Source organism: Periplaneta americana, chromosome 15, assembly GCF_040183065.1.
Source record: "Periplaneta americana isolate PAMFEO1 chromosome 15, P.americana_PAMFEO1_priV1, whole genome shotgun sequence".
NCBI lineage: Eukaryota > Metazoa > Arthropoda > Insecta > Blattodea > Blattidae > Periplaneta > Periplaneta americana.
Window position 1 is genome coordinate 105,461,406 of NC_091131.1, and position 15,001 is coordinate 105,476,406.

The window sequence follows — 15,001 nt, forward strand, 5'->3', positions numbered from 1 at the left end:
TATTGAATACTTCTATGCTAACAGAGAGTTAAATGATTTAACTGCATGAAATTAGACAGTTAAATTAACATGGGTTTTAACAGTCTGTTAGTACTAACAGTAATTGAAGAAATGCTTCAAGTATTAAGTTTACTTGTTAAAATAGAATAACACACTGTTATAATTTAACAAAGGTTGAAGAAATCAAGCCTTAGGCTTGCTTTATTTCTGTATTTGGACTACTTGTAACCATCCTGCCTCAATTAATACTGTTTTGTACCAACATCTTCTCTAAATCATAAAATGTTAATTAGAACTCCACATACAAAGTTTTCAGTGTATAATTATGAATATTTAAATACAAAATTATTTATTTATTTATTTATTTATTGGTGGTGCTGGTGAAATGTGTTGTTGGCACTCACCTGTGTCTTGTCCACGACAGCTGATACTCCAGCGGGAGTTCCAAAGCGAAAGCGTCTCTTAAGTATAGTCTCACGGATGGATGGCAGCACCACAATGACTGTGCTATAGAGCAGGGCGAGACCTGACAGCACGGACAGAATGATGAACCAGAACCACAGGAAGATGAAGATCTTCTCGTTCAAGATGTTGAGGGCTAGCACGCACAGTGCGTCATGCTTCTGAATTGAGCCTGGGAACAAATAGATCAGGTGGTTAGTTTTATTTAACGATAATGGGTTAAGAAGAAGAGATTCATTCATTTAGAAAGAAGAAACTGATGAAGGTGCAAAAAGACAGAGTGAAGAATAAGAAATAACCACAAAATTTAAAAATAGAGAAAATTGAAGTATATAAGAAGAAGAGAAAAAAAAAAGAATAGGAAGAAAAGACTTTAAAATGATTGGATAAAAATGTGGTAAATGGTATAGAAAGGAGGACGATAGGCATAAAGGCAGAAGAATTGGTAGAAGACAGGTAGAACAGATAACGAGGAGAAGACAGGAAGAGAATGGGGGAAAAATGGGAAAAGTGAAACTAAATAGAAAGCATGACACTGAAGAAGAGTAGAAAGAAGACTAAGATAGAAGAATATAAAGTATATATATATATATATATATATATATATATATATATATAAAAAGAGATTGAAAAAGTATAGAATGTCATTTAGGAAGAAACTTATTAAGAAGGAGAATTCTAACAAGAAGAAAACTAAGAAAGAAAATTTGGGAAATAAAAATAATACGAAAGTTTGGAGACGTCAAGGAAGAAGAATTTGAAGTTAAAGATGAGGAAGGAAACTGGCATGGTAGTGGTAATTTTAATCGGTATTTAACTACACTGTATCAACTGGAATGTTATTTAGGAATTAGTGATAGTGAGATGAGACCAAGTATTCGCCATGAATTTTAACCCATATTCAAGTGCAGACTTGGATCATAGTAATAGTGATGATGGGCATTAGATGAAAGAGATTTGTCTGTATTTAAAATTTCGGAGAATCTGCTGGAAATAAACCATGTTGAACAATTTTTCCCTTGAAATTATTCAAATCTGCTTTACAGGGAGCTTTACCTGAAAGACTAGATTTGAATAAACCATGTTGCCATCAAACTCTTTGTTTATTTATCCAAGACTCATTAAAAAGCAAATCAGTAACGGAAAGAGGACTAAAATGAAGAATCGGAGTGACAGTAGAACTTAATCTATGAAACGTACAGATTCATTGTGTATTTTTACTCACCTGATGGACCGAACTTGTGGAAAGTGCACTTGGTTATCCGAGGGAACACTGCAATCATGGGATCAGTTCGGTTCTCTTGGTTCAGGCCGGAGTATCTCACTACTTCTGTTCCATACTTCAGAAAAGCCCCTCCAAGGAACACATCCACGAAAAAAATGTTGCCAACCTGTGCAATAAACACAGCAATGGAACATTCTTGAAGAAATGCATCACAAGATGTTTTTGAGGAATATACCACTCATAGAAAATTGTTTTAAGTTTTGTTTCAACACATGTTGAAGAGGGCAAGCATTGTAATTCTGAAATGTTTGAACTTGTATTAAGATTACTGAAAACAAATTTCGTCAATAATTACTGACAGCAGTCTTAGAATAGTTTTAAATAATAGTGTATCTTGAAAATCAAGATCGCCAGTTTTTATGCAATAACTAATACTTTTTTTTTTATTTTTTCTTACACATATCACATATCAGCATCGCCAAAAATGAACTGAGCATAATTTCTATATTGTCACCTGAAGATTTGTGCAACAATCAGTGAATATTTTCGTGTACACAGAAAAGCCTCCACCCCTCTCACTGTCCACATTAGTCACAAGCATATTTTCTAACAATACTGAATAACATTTTGGTGTATATTTCCAAGTTTTTGCTACAAGTAGGGGTATATATTCCGTGGTTATTAACATATTTCGCACCGTGATCCATATTTGCGCGTTTCTTTTACTTAAATGGTATTTTAGGTATCTAAAAGAGTAAATGTGGAAAATTTTGCTATTACCAAAAAATACAGTCCTTACAAATGAGAAAATGAATCATTTATAAATACGCTATGTTGGGTCTGTAAGTATCTAGTACATACTTGACGTAAGTAATCTACACAGAAATGTACAGTATGCTTTAATAATAACAATAATAATAATAATAATAATAATAATAATAATAATAATAATAATGTGTTTGTGTTTCATAAAGTACAGCGAAACAATATAGTAAAAAATATCCACACTAGGAGTGAAACCTTTTATACTATTAATTCATATTCGTTTCAGTCACAAGATAGACTCAATTTGGAATAATATAGAGTATAATTAAATTATGAATGTTAGCGTAGTTATCCAGAGTATCAAGTCAACCTATCAAACGTGTTTTATGCATGATTATTCATAGTGATAAAGAAATTAGAGTTGCAACGTACATCATGAAGTGACTTCAATATTCATAAGGATGTGCATATGCAACTGAAGTGCAATTCTTATTTAATGATACTGTTTCTCTTTAATGTATACTACCAGCAGACATTCGCAAATTACCCTGTTTTCAATAATTATTCTAAATGAGAGGAATATATTTGTGTTCTTTTTCGTACCAATAACATTCCCTTATTTTGTTGAGAATGAATATGTTACAAAACGTTCTAGAATGATATTTTAGGGCATACCATAACCTCTGAACTGGTTAGCTTTTCATCATACGAGCATTCTGCTGATTTTACATTCATTCTTAGTATGTAACAAGTAAGTGTGATTATTATTCATGCAATGATGCTAAGTAGGGATACAGCCAACATGTAATTGAGGTCAATTTGATCAAACACACTAATTTGTTGTACCAACTCAAAAGGAGGTGAACAACAGACACAACTGGAAATTAGTAACGTACCGGTACCTTTTTCAACCATGCAGGTTATTTAGAGACTGTGAGTTATGGCGATGATGGAGTAAGAATGTTACCAGAAATCAAAGTAATCCAATGAAGTCCTGTACTCGCTTTCTTTACCACAAATGTCATACATTTCGACAAAAGTCGACTCCAGACCCTCTTTAAAAAAAAAAAAAAAAATCAAAGTAATGACTGATCAATGGCTGGGATTTATTAATTGGGAGTTATTTTTCTCTGCTTAATATTTCCGTGTAATATTTGTGGTTTCACCATTCCTCCTCATATTATTTGAAATCAATAACTAACATCTTCATAACCGTAGGGACACAAGTGATCATCTAGAATAGAGTTTCAGTTTTCAATGTTGGAGACACTGGTTGAAATTAATCCTAACGCGTCCAAATGAAATTTTAAATAAAGAAAGACTGTGTTCGTGCAGGTTTTCGCAGCATATTGTTACTTCTATTGCAATCATTCTACCATTTTCCATCCACTATCATTCGTAAAATGAAATACATGGACGCAGACATATTGCCCCATTCTTTGCCAGCAGCCTTGATGATCAGTGGCAGAAGAAACAACTTGTTCATTCCTGAGGGATGCTTTTGAGAATGGTCGAATGGATCTACCTCTCTCTCGCGAGGGCATACACACATACAAATATAGACCTACACACAAAAAGCTTACAAACACTTCCCCACATATAAACAAAGAAAGAAATACACACACATATACACACATACATTAAAACAACATTGGTATTACGTGACAATAGAAATTTGGAGATACAGGGGCAGTCTTCAAATATTAGGCTACTAATGTGGCATGATATCTAAACGTACATACTAATAAAGGTTTAAAAGATATTAACTTACTATGTAACATTTCATGAAAACAAAAGATGACCGTTATTTTATTGAACAAGATGTAATTACTTGGTGGAAAATAATGTAATTTTGAATTAATTTGGTTTAGAAAGAACGTAATTAAGGAATTTCATCAAGAGTAAGTCCTCGGTTTTGAATACACTAACTTATTGGCTCATTGTGTCCCCTATTACATTTTACATTTTGTTTTTCTGTTTTTTCAGAAGTCTCTGTGGTCTAACAGTAAGTCCTACAGAAACATCTGCAATAAATCGAGATGTTATCCCACAGAGACAGCTATTGGTAAAGCAGAGATTTAGTTGAAGTGAGGTGAGGTATTCCTGGCACAGTATGGTATATTTCTGAATGTAAGGCGCACCTTTAACCCAATTATTGGCCGCTCAAAATCGGGGTGCGCCTTACATTTGCATATAAATATGAACATATCACCGATACCACAAACCATATTTAGTACCATATTTATCTCCATTACAAGCAACCTTAATTTACGTAGGTACAATCTCACTCACTTCTAAATTCTTACTAACCGTATTTCTCTTTTCAGTTTAGGTACATAACGGTAACATGATAATACTCATTGTTGTTCTCAGGAACTACGGATATTTTCAACAATGCACTAACATCTAGCTTCTTACTAATATGACTGTATTGCTCTTTTCAATTATTAACATTAACATGATAATTTCATTGTTGTTCTCAGAAACGGTACTTTCAACAATGCACACTTGGTAGAGACGGTTTAAAAAAAAAAACATGATAAACAGAAGACAGAACATTAAACTTGTTACGGTATACTAAAATATTTTCGCGATCTGCTCATAACTTTTCTCTTTTCTATCGTACATTTTGTATTTTCTAGTGAGTCTTATACGTGGGGAAAAGAAAAAAAAAAACTTTTTTTTACTTTATTATATCTTGAATTTGGGGTGCGCCTTACATTTGAAAACATACGGTATATTCCCTCGTATTCCTTTCAGTAAAAATTGTAAATCTGAGACACGAATTGCCGACTTTCTTTTCTTCTGAAGGAAACCACATTTATCACGTCTTATAGCCCTCGGTTGGATTTAAACTCGCGAACTTCTGCTCTAATGGGAGGCTTGGTAACCAATAGATGACTTGGTCCAGAGTTTGACCAGTTGAACGTTAACTATTATGATGAAACCCAAACTTGAAAAGGGTGATACTGACGATAATTGATGATAAATGGGAAACGGCTCCAAGAGTGATTAGCACTCACAACGTTGATGAAGTTTAGGGCCTCACAGAAGAAGTAGCCGGCAGCATAGGTGTTGTGCAGGTGCAGAGTCTCCATGATGTACTGCACGAGACGGCTCTGGCGGTCTCGTCTGTCGTCTTTGGAACCGATCATGGACCCTCTCATGCCGTCACTAATCATTCGAATCTTGCCCTCTTCCCAGTTCTTCCAAATCCAGTGTGGCAGGTAGAACAGAATTCCCTGAAACATTACAATATATGATTAATGATTGACTGATATGTAGAAAACTGGCAGTAAATATTGCCTTCGTTAGCAGTTTATTCTATAGGGTATTTCAGAGTCATATTCATTAGTTTACTTGTAAGTGGGATAAAATGTAACTAAAATTCTTATGAACTCTAGTTAAAAATAAATATAATTTTCAGTTGCACTTGCCATGCTGTTCTATACCAAATAGCATTAAATTTCAGTCTCTCAGTGTTAACAAGGCAGGTAATAAAACAGTTAACAAATATTTAATTTTAATTACTGAAATTTTAGTGTATCTTCATAAAAGATGGAAATTAATAATGATACAGGTAAGTTTAGTCCCATTAGAAAAGAAGTCAAATTAAAATTTTGTAGAATAAATGGTCATTGACTCGTAAGGATGCGAGTTATGGACTTGAAAAAAGTAGACAACTCGACGAAGAAGTGTATTTGGGGGGGGGGAGATATTGGAACGTTGAGAGTTTTTGTAGGCCTATAGATTTCTTTGATAGTGATTCGCGTTATAACATTTTAATATATAGACTATAATAAAATTTTAAAACTTCACAGTGTCAAAATGTAAAAAAGAAGAGGTAATATATCTTGAATTTTTCGTACGGCTGTTTCGGAGTTGTATTCGCCATCGTCAGCAGTCTCACAGATATATTACTTTTTTTTTTTTAACACTGTAAAGTTGTGAAGTTTTATTATATTGTTGTATCTTCGCTAGTAATGGAAAAGTTCAAACTATACCACTTCTAAACAATCCACCATCGTTTTCTCTTTCATCTAAGTTAGTTATTGAGATCTGATAGTCATGTACATGCACACACAGAATTAGAAACGCCATATAACGGACAGGTTAAACTAAAATCAATTCAATACCAAATTTTAACAAAAAGAAACAACTGAATAAACCGTATAAATAGAATGTCAGACAAACAATACTTCAAACATATCTATGGTGTTTGGTCAAAACTTTACTCCAAAAAACCTGTTTTGAGATAAAAGCTTTTTATTTTCAATGTTCCTAAAGAAATTCTAGTTTACATACAAATGCGAATGAAAATAATGTAAGATTAGATGGAGATATCACGAATATACCAAACGAAAGAGAACTGTTTTTATATAGAGCTGGGCTTTTAGCTAAAAAGGGCCAACTTTGGAGTTATCATGTTCTGACCAAAGATGTTACATCAAACACTCCAAAAGGAAGAAGAGACGACCAGCCGAGTATGACAAAGGCCAAGAAATTAATATGGAACCGGAACAGTTCTGACCGTCATAATAATAGAGATATTGATGATAGTGATGGTGCTGATGAGGACTTGCAATCGCAGAAAAAAATATCATAATTTTATAAGGGAATATTGGTATGCCAACATTATTGGGATCGAGGTTCCTACTCAAAGAATCCTACCAAACCTATCTGCAATACAAAGCTAAGAAATGATACAATATAAACAAACTATGAAAAACAAAGAGAAGAAATAAAAGGAAAAAAGTAACTACTAGTCCTACAATTACTGGATCAAGCTTGTAGAAAGAAGTCAGAAATGTGATAAAAATTCACGGAAGAGTGAGAAATAAAAGAACCTAACGAACCAATCCTTGAAAGGGACCGTGGTAAATTTCGTATTTGCAATTGTAATTGAAAATAAACCAATGTTTGAAATCCCTTAACTAATGTGAGATACCTGCCAGATGGAATTATTCACTCTTTAATAAGATAAAAGAAAAACTACTAGCAAGAGTTTAATTTTGCATTGAATAAGGAATTGCTGGTACATTTTACCTGGAGTCCCTATTTAGTGACACGAGACTTTATCACCGGCTTAACTTCTCTTCAGGAGATAGCAATGATTAGAATTTTTGTATCATTCTAAGGAAAGAGCTCACCTGGAAGAAGAGCATGAAGGGCACCCACTGGTAGTATGAGTGGTAGCGAGTTTCGTTGTCGCCCTCGACGTAACTTCCGACTCCCGGATGGGCTACGTGTGTTCCCACGGGTTTGCCTTGTTGATGCGGGAGCGTAAATGTGGACGTGATCCAGCAGTACGTATTGATCACGTGCCCCGGGATGGAATGGTCTGTGATGCAGTTGATGGGGTCCCCTGCAATAATATTTATCATGATAAAATTTAAGAACTGAAGAGACGAGGTCATTTTCAAGAGACTGTTCAGTAGTTAAGGTCTAAAAATTGATATTCTTAGGAGTCTTTCTGTAAGTCTACTGACGAAGATTACTTTCTCAAGGGGCTAATTAGTTCTGAACACGAAATTTGATATTGTTAAAAGGATGATCAGCCGATGGTTAACAAAATGAAATCTTTATTAGCTTGCCTTGTTAATGAAAAGGTTTTCTTTAACATCTTGTGAATAAAGTAGCATGCACTTTCGCAATGCTTATTAACTTTTCAACTCTGTATGTGCTGTGACAAACGAAATCTCGACTATATTGATAATTGATTATTGTTATCTAATTCAGCCGTGTCCAGCTGTGTCATTTCAATGTATACAAGCTGACAGAACACAAAACTTATTGTTATATTTGTTGTACCATCATGGAATGGAGCAGTCAGAAAACTGAAGGGTTGAGAATAATATAATTCCAAGTCACAAAGACAAAAATTTACAGGAGAACATGTTAAAGGTTCAGAGTTCACTACTATTAGTGCGGTATCATAATTTCTTCAGCGCCCTACTTACTACTGAGTAAATTTTATAATATTTCACCATATCGCTGGCTCAATATTACAAGGTTCTATGTCTGTATCAGAAATATTACTACAGACACCCTTGTAACATTTAGCCAGCGATATGTGTAAGAAATGAACTCGCACAAAATACTATTTTTATTAAAAGTGTGGCCTTGGACTATCTCATTCTGACCCCCTTCAATTATTAAATTATTTCAGTCATAAGACTTCTCCTGTTTTATGGGTCTGCAGACACTAAAAAATTAAAAGACATAATACATGTTTACATAAAATTTCACAAGAATTAAAATGTAACACAAAATGATTGAAACAAAAATCTGTACGAGAAATGTATGAATGAGCAATGACTAGCTGTATTTCAAGTTACAGCTAGTGGGTTTGTAGTTTAAATGTTTTACGATAGTTTAATACATAGATAACTTATATATGTATGTATATAGGCCCTAATTTTAGTCCCAATTGCTTTCAGTAAATTTTGGGCGAAATGTATGAAAACTTGCGTATGTCTGCTAGGTTACATCGTTAGCAATATGTGCAGATGCATCTTAGGTACAAAAATAATGTTACGTAGTGATACAAATTTGCGAATTGAACGTCGTTTCTTTTTCTGCGTACTGTCTGCTTCTCTTTTGACGGCTCAGATATTTTGTATGTTCAATTCCATGTAGATTATGCTTGTTTTTCTAGTCAAATAAAGTTGTTACCTATCAAACTATTTGCGGTGCAAAGTATACAACAGACGAACAATATTGCTGATGTGATGCGGTAGTGGAACCTGAAGACCATGTTATCTATGACTGCCTTGTCGATCAGAAATCGTACTTTGACAAAGCCGGCGACTGCCGAAACCAGATTGAAGACAGCCATCTTGTATTCTTACTGCAAGAAAGAAACATGCATTTCAATTAAACATTGGTAAAAATCAGATAATAAAGCAATTATTTTCCACTGATATTTATTTCTTTCCTACTTAAGACTTCCTCTTATAACGTTAACATATTCTGAATATAATTTTGGATATTCAGAGCTCTCAAAGCATGATTGATAATGATTGTAACCACTTCTAGTGCAAAGGAGTGGAAACATTGATTCAGAACCTTACTAGTCCAGAAGTCTATGAGTAGCGATAACTACGACATACACATATAAGACTTGCGTGTCTCAATTAAGCTTCCAGTCGAGGAATTCCATTTTCGAGTGCTCGACTTTGGAAACCAACTGTCAACAGAAGCACGTACACTTTCCGCCATAATTCCTCGCTCTATTTCTTTGTCTCTGTTATAAGACTTTTTCTTTGAAGTCCATATGCCAAAACGATTATTTACTAAAAATCGACTGTAAATATCTGTCGTCGATTTGCAAAAGGGACACGTCCAAAATTACAAAGTGTTGGGAAATCGTAAAAAAAAATCATAGCCGACTTAAAAAATTAAAATGTTCATAGATTCTGAATGTATATATCCATAGTGATCTAATTAGAAAAAAATATACGAATATTTTAATTTGTTAACTTAGTTATAACTTTTGCGATTTTCCAACAATTTGTCATTTTGAACATGTCCCCTTTTACAAACCGACGACAGATATTTTCTTACTGAATTATGTCGTAATAAATAATGCCAATATTTTCTTATCGAATTTTACGTCGTGATAAATAATGCCAATATTTTCTTATCGAATTTTACGTCGCGATAAATAATGCCAATATTTTCTTATCGAATTTATGTCGTGATAAATAATGTCAATATTTTCTTACTGAATTTTATATAGTGATAAATAATGCCAAATGAAATGATTATAAACTTTATGTATCCAAAAATATTTTATTCAGAATAATAATTATCAGCGAAATTGCTTAGAGCTTTCAAGAAGGATTCAGCAGGGTGAGAGAAGTATAATTACGTCGATGACACAAAACGGTCGTTATTGTGTGTTAAATGTCCCTCTAGATCAATTAGGAGTGCTGTATCTTGCAAATGAGGAGGTCTGTAGCAATGTTATCGCAGGTAGACAAACATTTACTTAAAATAGTGCTTATTTTAATTGTTACATATAACGTTAATGATGTCCTATATTCAGTAGAAAACTATCTTTGGTTTACAGATTGTCGTTCGAGGCCAGAAGACAACTTTCAGAGAAACAGTTTAATTGACCTATTTAATAGTTTTCATATGTCCTTATACGTGATTTTAAAGCTGTCAAAATATAATTTCACAGTTTCTTTGCGCCATAATATTTTCAGTTTTCAGTTACCAAGAGTTATCGTGATATAACAACTATGGCTTACGATTTAAAGCCTTTAATTCCCACTTGTAGATATGCACGTGTCGCGGCTGTGCAAGTTTTCACTTATCACGCGAATCGAATGCGGTCCGCGGTTGCCAAGTGTTGTCCACTGCCTGTTGAGTTGACTGTACACTTGGAATGCGCGATCTGTGTCGAAGCGGTCAAGCTAATGAAATCTATGTGTTGGTATCACTACATACACAACAATGGTGTTTACAACATAGTCACTGACTAATGGTGAATCACTAAGCAATCAAATCGACTGAATCAGTTTTGTCTGTTCGCTCTTGAGTCTTCAGTTTTTAGAATTTACAGCAAATATCCATATGAAAACAGTTTATGTCGTTATAGCAACCAGCAAGTAGCAGAGTTGAAGTTAAGCCGAGTTGATACGGTACAAATGTACTTGGATCACAACTTGGACCAAGTAGGCCTACACTTGTATAAGTGCGCTTGGTCCAATTTGATTCCGAAGGCTATGACTTTGACGGTCAGTAAGTAAGATGGCGGATTTGGTTTTGGAAGGTGTGGTAGTGGTTTCGGGTATGTTCATACAAGAGTTTGAAATCCATATTTTAAAAAAAGTATAAGAGAGAAAAGAAAGGAATTTTGGACTCTGAACTGAATCCTTGGGCGTGGGGCTTTCCCAGATTTGTTAATTTATTTCTGTTAATCACACCACGTGAGCGTACCATACTATATTAGGAACGTAAATGTCTTAAGTTGCCGAGCCTGTTGTATTCGAAGCTTTAATATTTCTGCCTTTTTTTCTTTCCACAAGTTGTTCGCATGGAGTTAATTTTTTTAGAACATTAGGCTCACCAAAATTATAAATGTTAATATTCTTTGTTATCTTTTCTACTGCTGAATTCAGTGCATCCTTGTTCTTACAGTTCGTAACACTTCCTCTACTTCATATAGTTCCATGAATCTCACTTTTTTTTTTTTCCATTCATAATATTCTAATTTATATTTTCTGTTTCATTTTACGAGTTTCACCAAGCGTTTTGTCCACTTAACGCCAATTTAATCACACAAAAGTTCCACTTGGAACAAAGTTAGTTGGTCACCGTCCTACTGAACTTGGATGTAACAACCCTGTCAAGTGGGCTTGGATGAAACTGTAGATACGATCCAGGCAGCATTGATCTAAGTACACTTGTACCGTGTCAATCCGGCTTTACATCCACTTGAAGAGTCAGAACGGGTCCATACAACCTATTGAAATTGTCTCTCTCTCTCTCTCTCTCTTTCTGGCTAGAATTTGCATAGCTAGCTCTAATTTAATTTAAACCAATTTCTGGATTTTTTAAATTTTTAGTTAGACGAACATGAATAGGATCCCAGTAATCTGGAGAAGGGATAATGGATTACTAAGATAAAACAATTTTTCACATTGACAATGCCATTTCTTGTCTTAGGTGGAACTGAAGCAATCACGAAAGCTGCCTCTTAATCGTTGGGTACATAGGCCCCAATGATCAACCTGAGTTTTAGCCTATATAATTCATTTTCATGAACATAAGATTAATTTCAGTGAATACAGAGACAGACATACAGAGACATAAAATAGACAACCACATCCTAAAACACAGACATGAGACGGACGTACGGATAGCCATTTTTTTGTACTGTTTCTGTTATAAAACAGACCGAATTTAGGAAACTGAGTAAATCGTTTGTAGTTGGGAGAGGTATTTGTCTCTTATACCTGAGAATTCAGGGAATCACAAGACCATAAAAAGCCATGCCACAAAAAACGGGACTGAGGAGAGTGGTAGGAGTGAAATCATAGTCTCGGGTTATACCTGACAATCAGACTGCACGAATATTTGTATACTTATTCACGCTTCGGCGGAAACTTCTCGCGTCGTCGAGTTCTTTCTTTGTGCATCGATGAACAAAATTAACCACGTCACAAGTGTCTCCAGTGTCCAAAAGCATTTTCTGACAACCTATTCAACTTTCTACATATTTGTGTATTCCTTAGACTAATGGACATATTTGTAAGGCGATTGTACTGAAATGTATTATTTTTAACTCTGGAAGATGCTAGTCATTGAGATTTATATATTCGCTGTCTCTTTTTAGAAGCGATGATATAACGGAAATGGTAGAACATGAGCGTCAGGGGAAAACCAAATAAATTAACCTCTTTTGCAATCGTTTGTTCATCACAAAATAATGTCAGGATCTGTCCTGTATCGACCCATGGCCATTTTTCCTGGAAACAAGTAAGCTGATTGAGCTACAATGTAGAAGAGGAGGTAAAATCTGTCTTATGACCCTATCATATGCCGTGGCTATATCACTAATAGGTGTGGAGAGGAAAGATAGGTTTTAGTTTGAGATGAACTTCCATGTCGGTAGATTCGTATAATATTAACCATCATGAAACAAACTCTCCTTCTGATAGCTCATTCTTTCCCCTATCGCAAGCTCACATGCCAGGGCTCGCCTCCTCATCTATAGGCCTACTTTGGAATATGAAATGTTTTTCTTTCAAAGTATGTAAGTTCGGAGCTCTACTATTTCATATTATGACCACCAAGAAGACTGTCTCATGGGAAAGTTGAGACAACCAAAAATTGACCAGTTGTATAGTACCGGTACCGAGTATGAGATTATATTATTTCAGCAGAGGTTAATGTTTTACATTCCATCAGCAGTGAAAACGCAATGAAATGGTAACTCGTAGTATTAGACACGATTTTAGTCGCTATTATACAGGTGAATCAAAAGTCTGCAACCATATAAATATCTTCCATATGCTTGATTTTTGATTACTACAGGTGTTACCAGTATTTGTAAGACCAAATGTTCTACCAGTAATATATTCGATTCTAGCCCTCAGCTATCTCAAAAGCCGCCATTTTAGATGCAACTTTGAAATTTTAAATGGAAAGGGGGTCATGTAGGTACTCAAAATCATGTGAAATTTTCTTAAAAACACTGGTGCAATCTGTTTTGAGATGTCTCTAATCGTTTTCAAGTTATTTAAAGGTAACTGTCATAATGACACAAACATTAGTTACTCCATCTACAGATATTTTATAACATGGTACAGTACTAAGGAGGCTCTGGAAAAGGCATTTTTATGCAGTTCTAGTAATTAACTTTTCCTGTTTTACTGTTTGGTTAACCTGTGACAGTTTCAGTGCATTAACAATGGTGCAATTTGTTTTTAGATATCTCTAATCGTTTTCAATTCATTAAATGATAACTATCAGAATGACACAAAAAGAAAATTCTACAAAATGTGCTCGATATATTGTCCATTTTCGACGATGCACATTTTTTGTAGACGGATTTTCCAGTCAGAACATTTTGTAGCATATCACTTCAGTGATATGGTCCTTTAAATGTTCCACATTCTAAATTTTCTCTTCATATACCAAGCTCTTTATTAATCCCAAAAGAAAAAAATCAAGGGGTGTGCTCCGCGGCTGCGTTTCAGTGTTCGAATCCCGCTTTGAGTTTTCCGAGGTTTTCTGCCAAACTGTGAGACGAATGTCAGGTAATTCCATGGACTTATATCGCTATCACTAATTCAACCCATGCTAGATAACCAGACAGTTGATACAGCATCGTTAAGTAACTGATAACCGATGGACCGCCAAGTGCTTATGGCTTTCATACTTGAAAACATAGCAGTAACGTTAACTTTTGTATCTGCGATTATAAATTACAGGTGCGATTGTCTGTCTTCCCACGAACTGTCATATTGAGCTCCTGTATATATCATTTCAATTCAAATTACAGAAAAATAAACGAGTTATTAAGCAAAATCAAGCTAATACATTTATAGCTCATTTAAAGAAATACGTTACTCCTCTCACCACTAACAATCAACAGTATAACAGACATCCTAAGAACATTACTATGTTTTCAGAGGTTCAATTATTGTCGAGGGCAAAGAATTCCTCGTCATAATAACCATAGCCTAATGTCGTCAGCATTTTTCTGGCTGAGTTATACTCAGACAATGAACGTCCGTGTGTTGGGTTCAAGGTAGTCTGATGGTATGCGCCGCTCCGGAACTCAACTCCATCCCCCCAGTCGGAATTGTGAGTCACGCTCCTCCTTCATGGCTCGGTCCATGAAACAGCTCCCGACAACGTGATCCAAGCTATTTCCTCCCTAAGCACTTGCATTATCCCCCATAAAGATGTTAAAGAAAACTGATATTAGAATACTGTCAGAATTGTTGCAGTTGCAATATTTCTTTAATTTTCCTTTCTAATACAGAAACCCTTAGAGAAAATGACATGAGCCGATAAAAGGGCAAGACA

The 15,001-nt window shown here is 34.8% G+C and overlaps 2 protein-coding genes across 2 annotated transcripts in view; one reads left to right on the forward strand and one right to left on the reverse strand.

Moving 5' to 3' along the window:
- The window catches only part of spg (dedicator of cytokinesis spg), a 657,455-nt gene that overhangs the window by 488,100 nt on the left and 154,354 nt on the right, over positions 1-15,001 (forward strand). The window lies entirely within an intron of this gene.
- Positions 1-15,001, reverse strand: part of Inx3 (innexin 3) — a 50,340-nt gene that overhangs the window by 2,610 nt on the left and 32,729 nt on the right. The window contains exons 2-6 of the mRNA XM_069847978.1: positions 9,128-9,302; positions 7,603-7,817; positions 5,476-5,694; positions 1,688-1,853; positions 405-634 (exon numbers count right to left, since the gene is read on the reverse strand). Coding sequence (XP_069704079.1) covers positions 405-634; positions 1,688-1,853; positions 5,476-5,694; positions 7,603-7,817; positions 9,128-9,290 — 993 coding nt within the window. The 5' untranslated portion in view covers positions 9,291-9,302. The remainder of the gene's footprint in view (positions 1-404; positions 635-1,687; positions 1,854-5,475; positions 5,695-7,602; positions 7,818-9,127; positions 9,303-15,001) is intronic.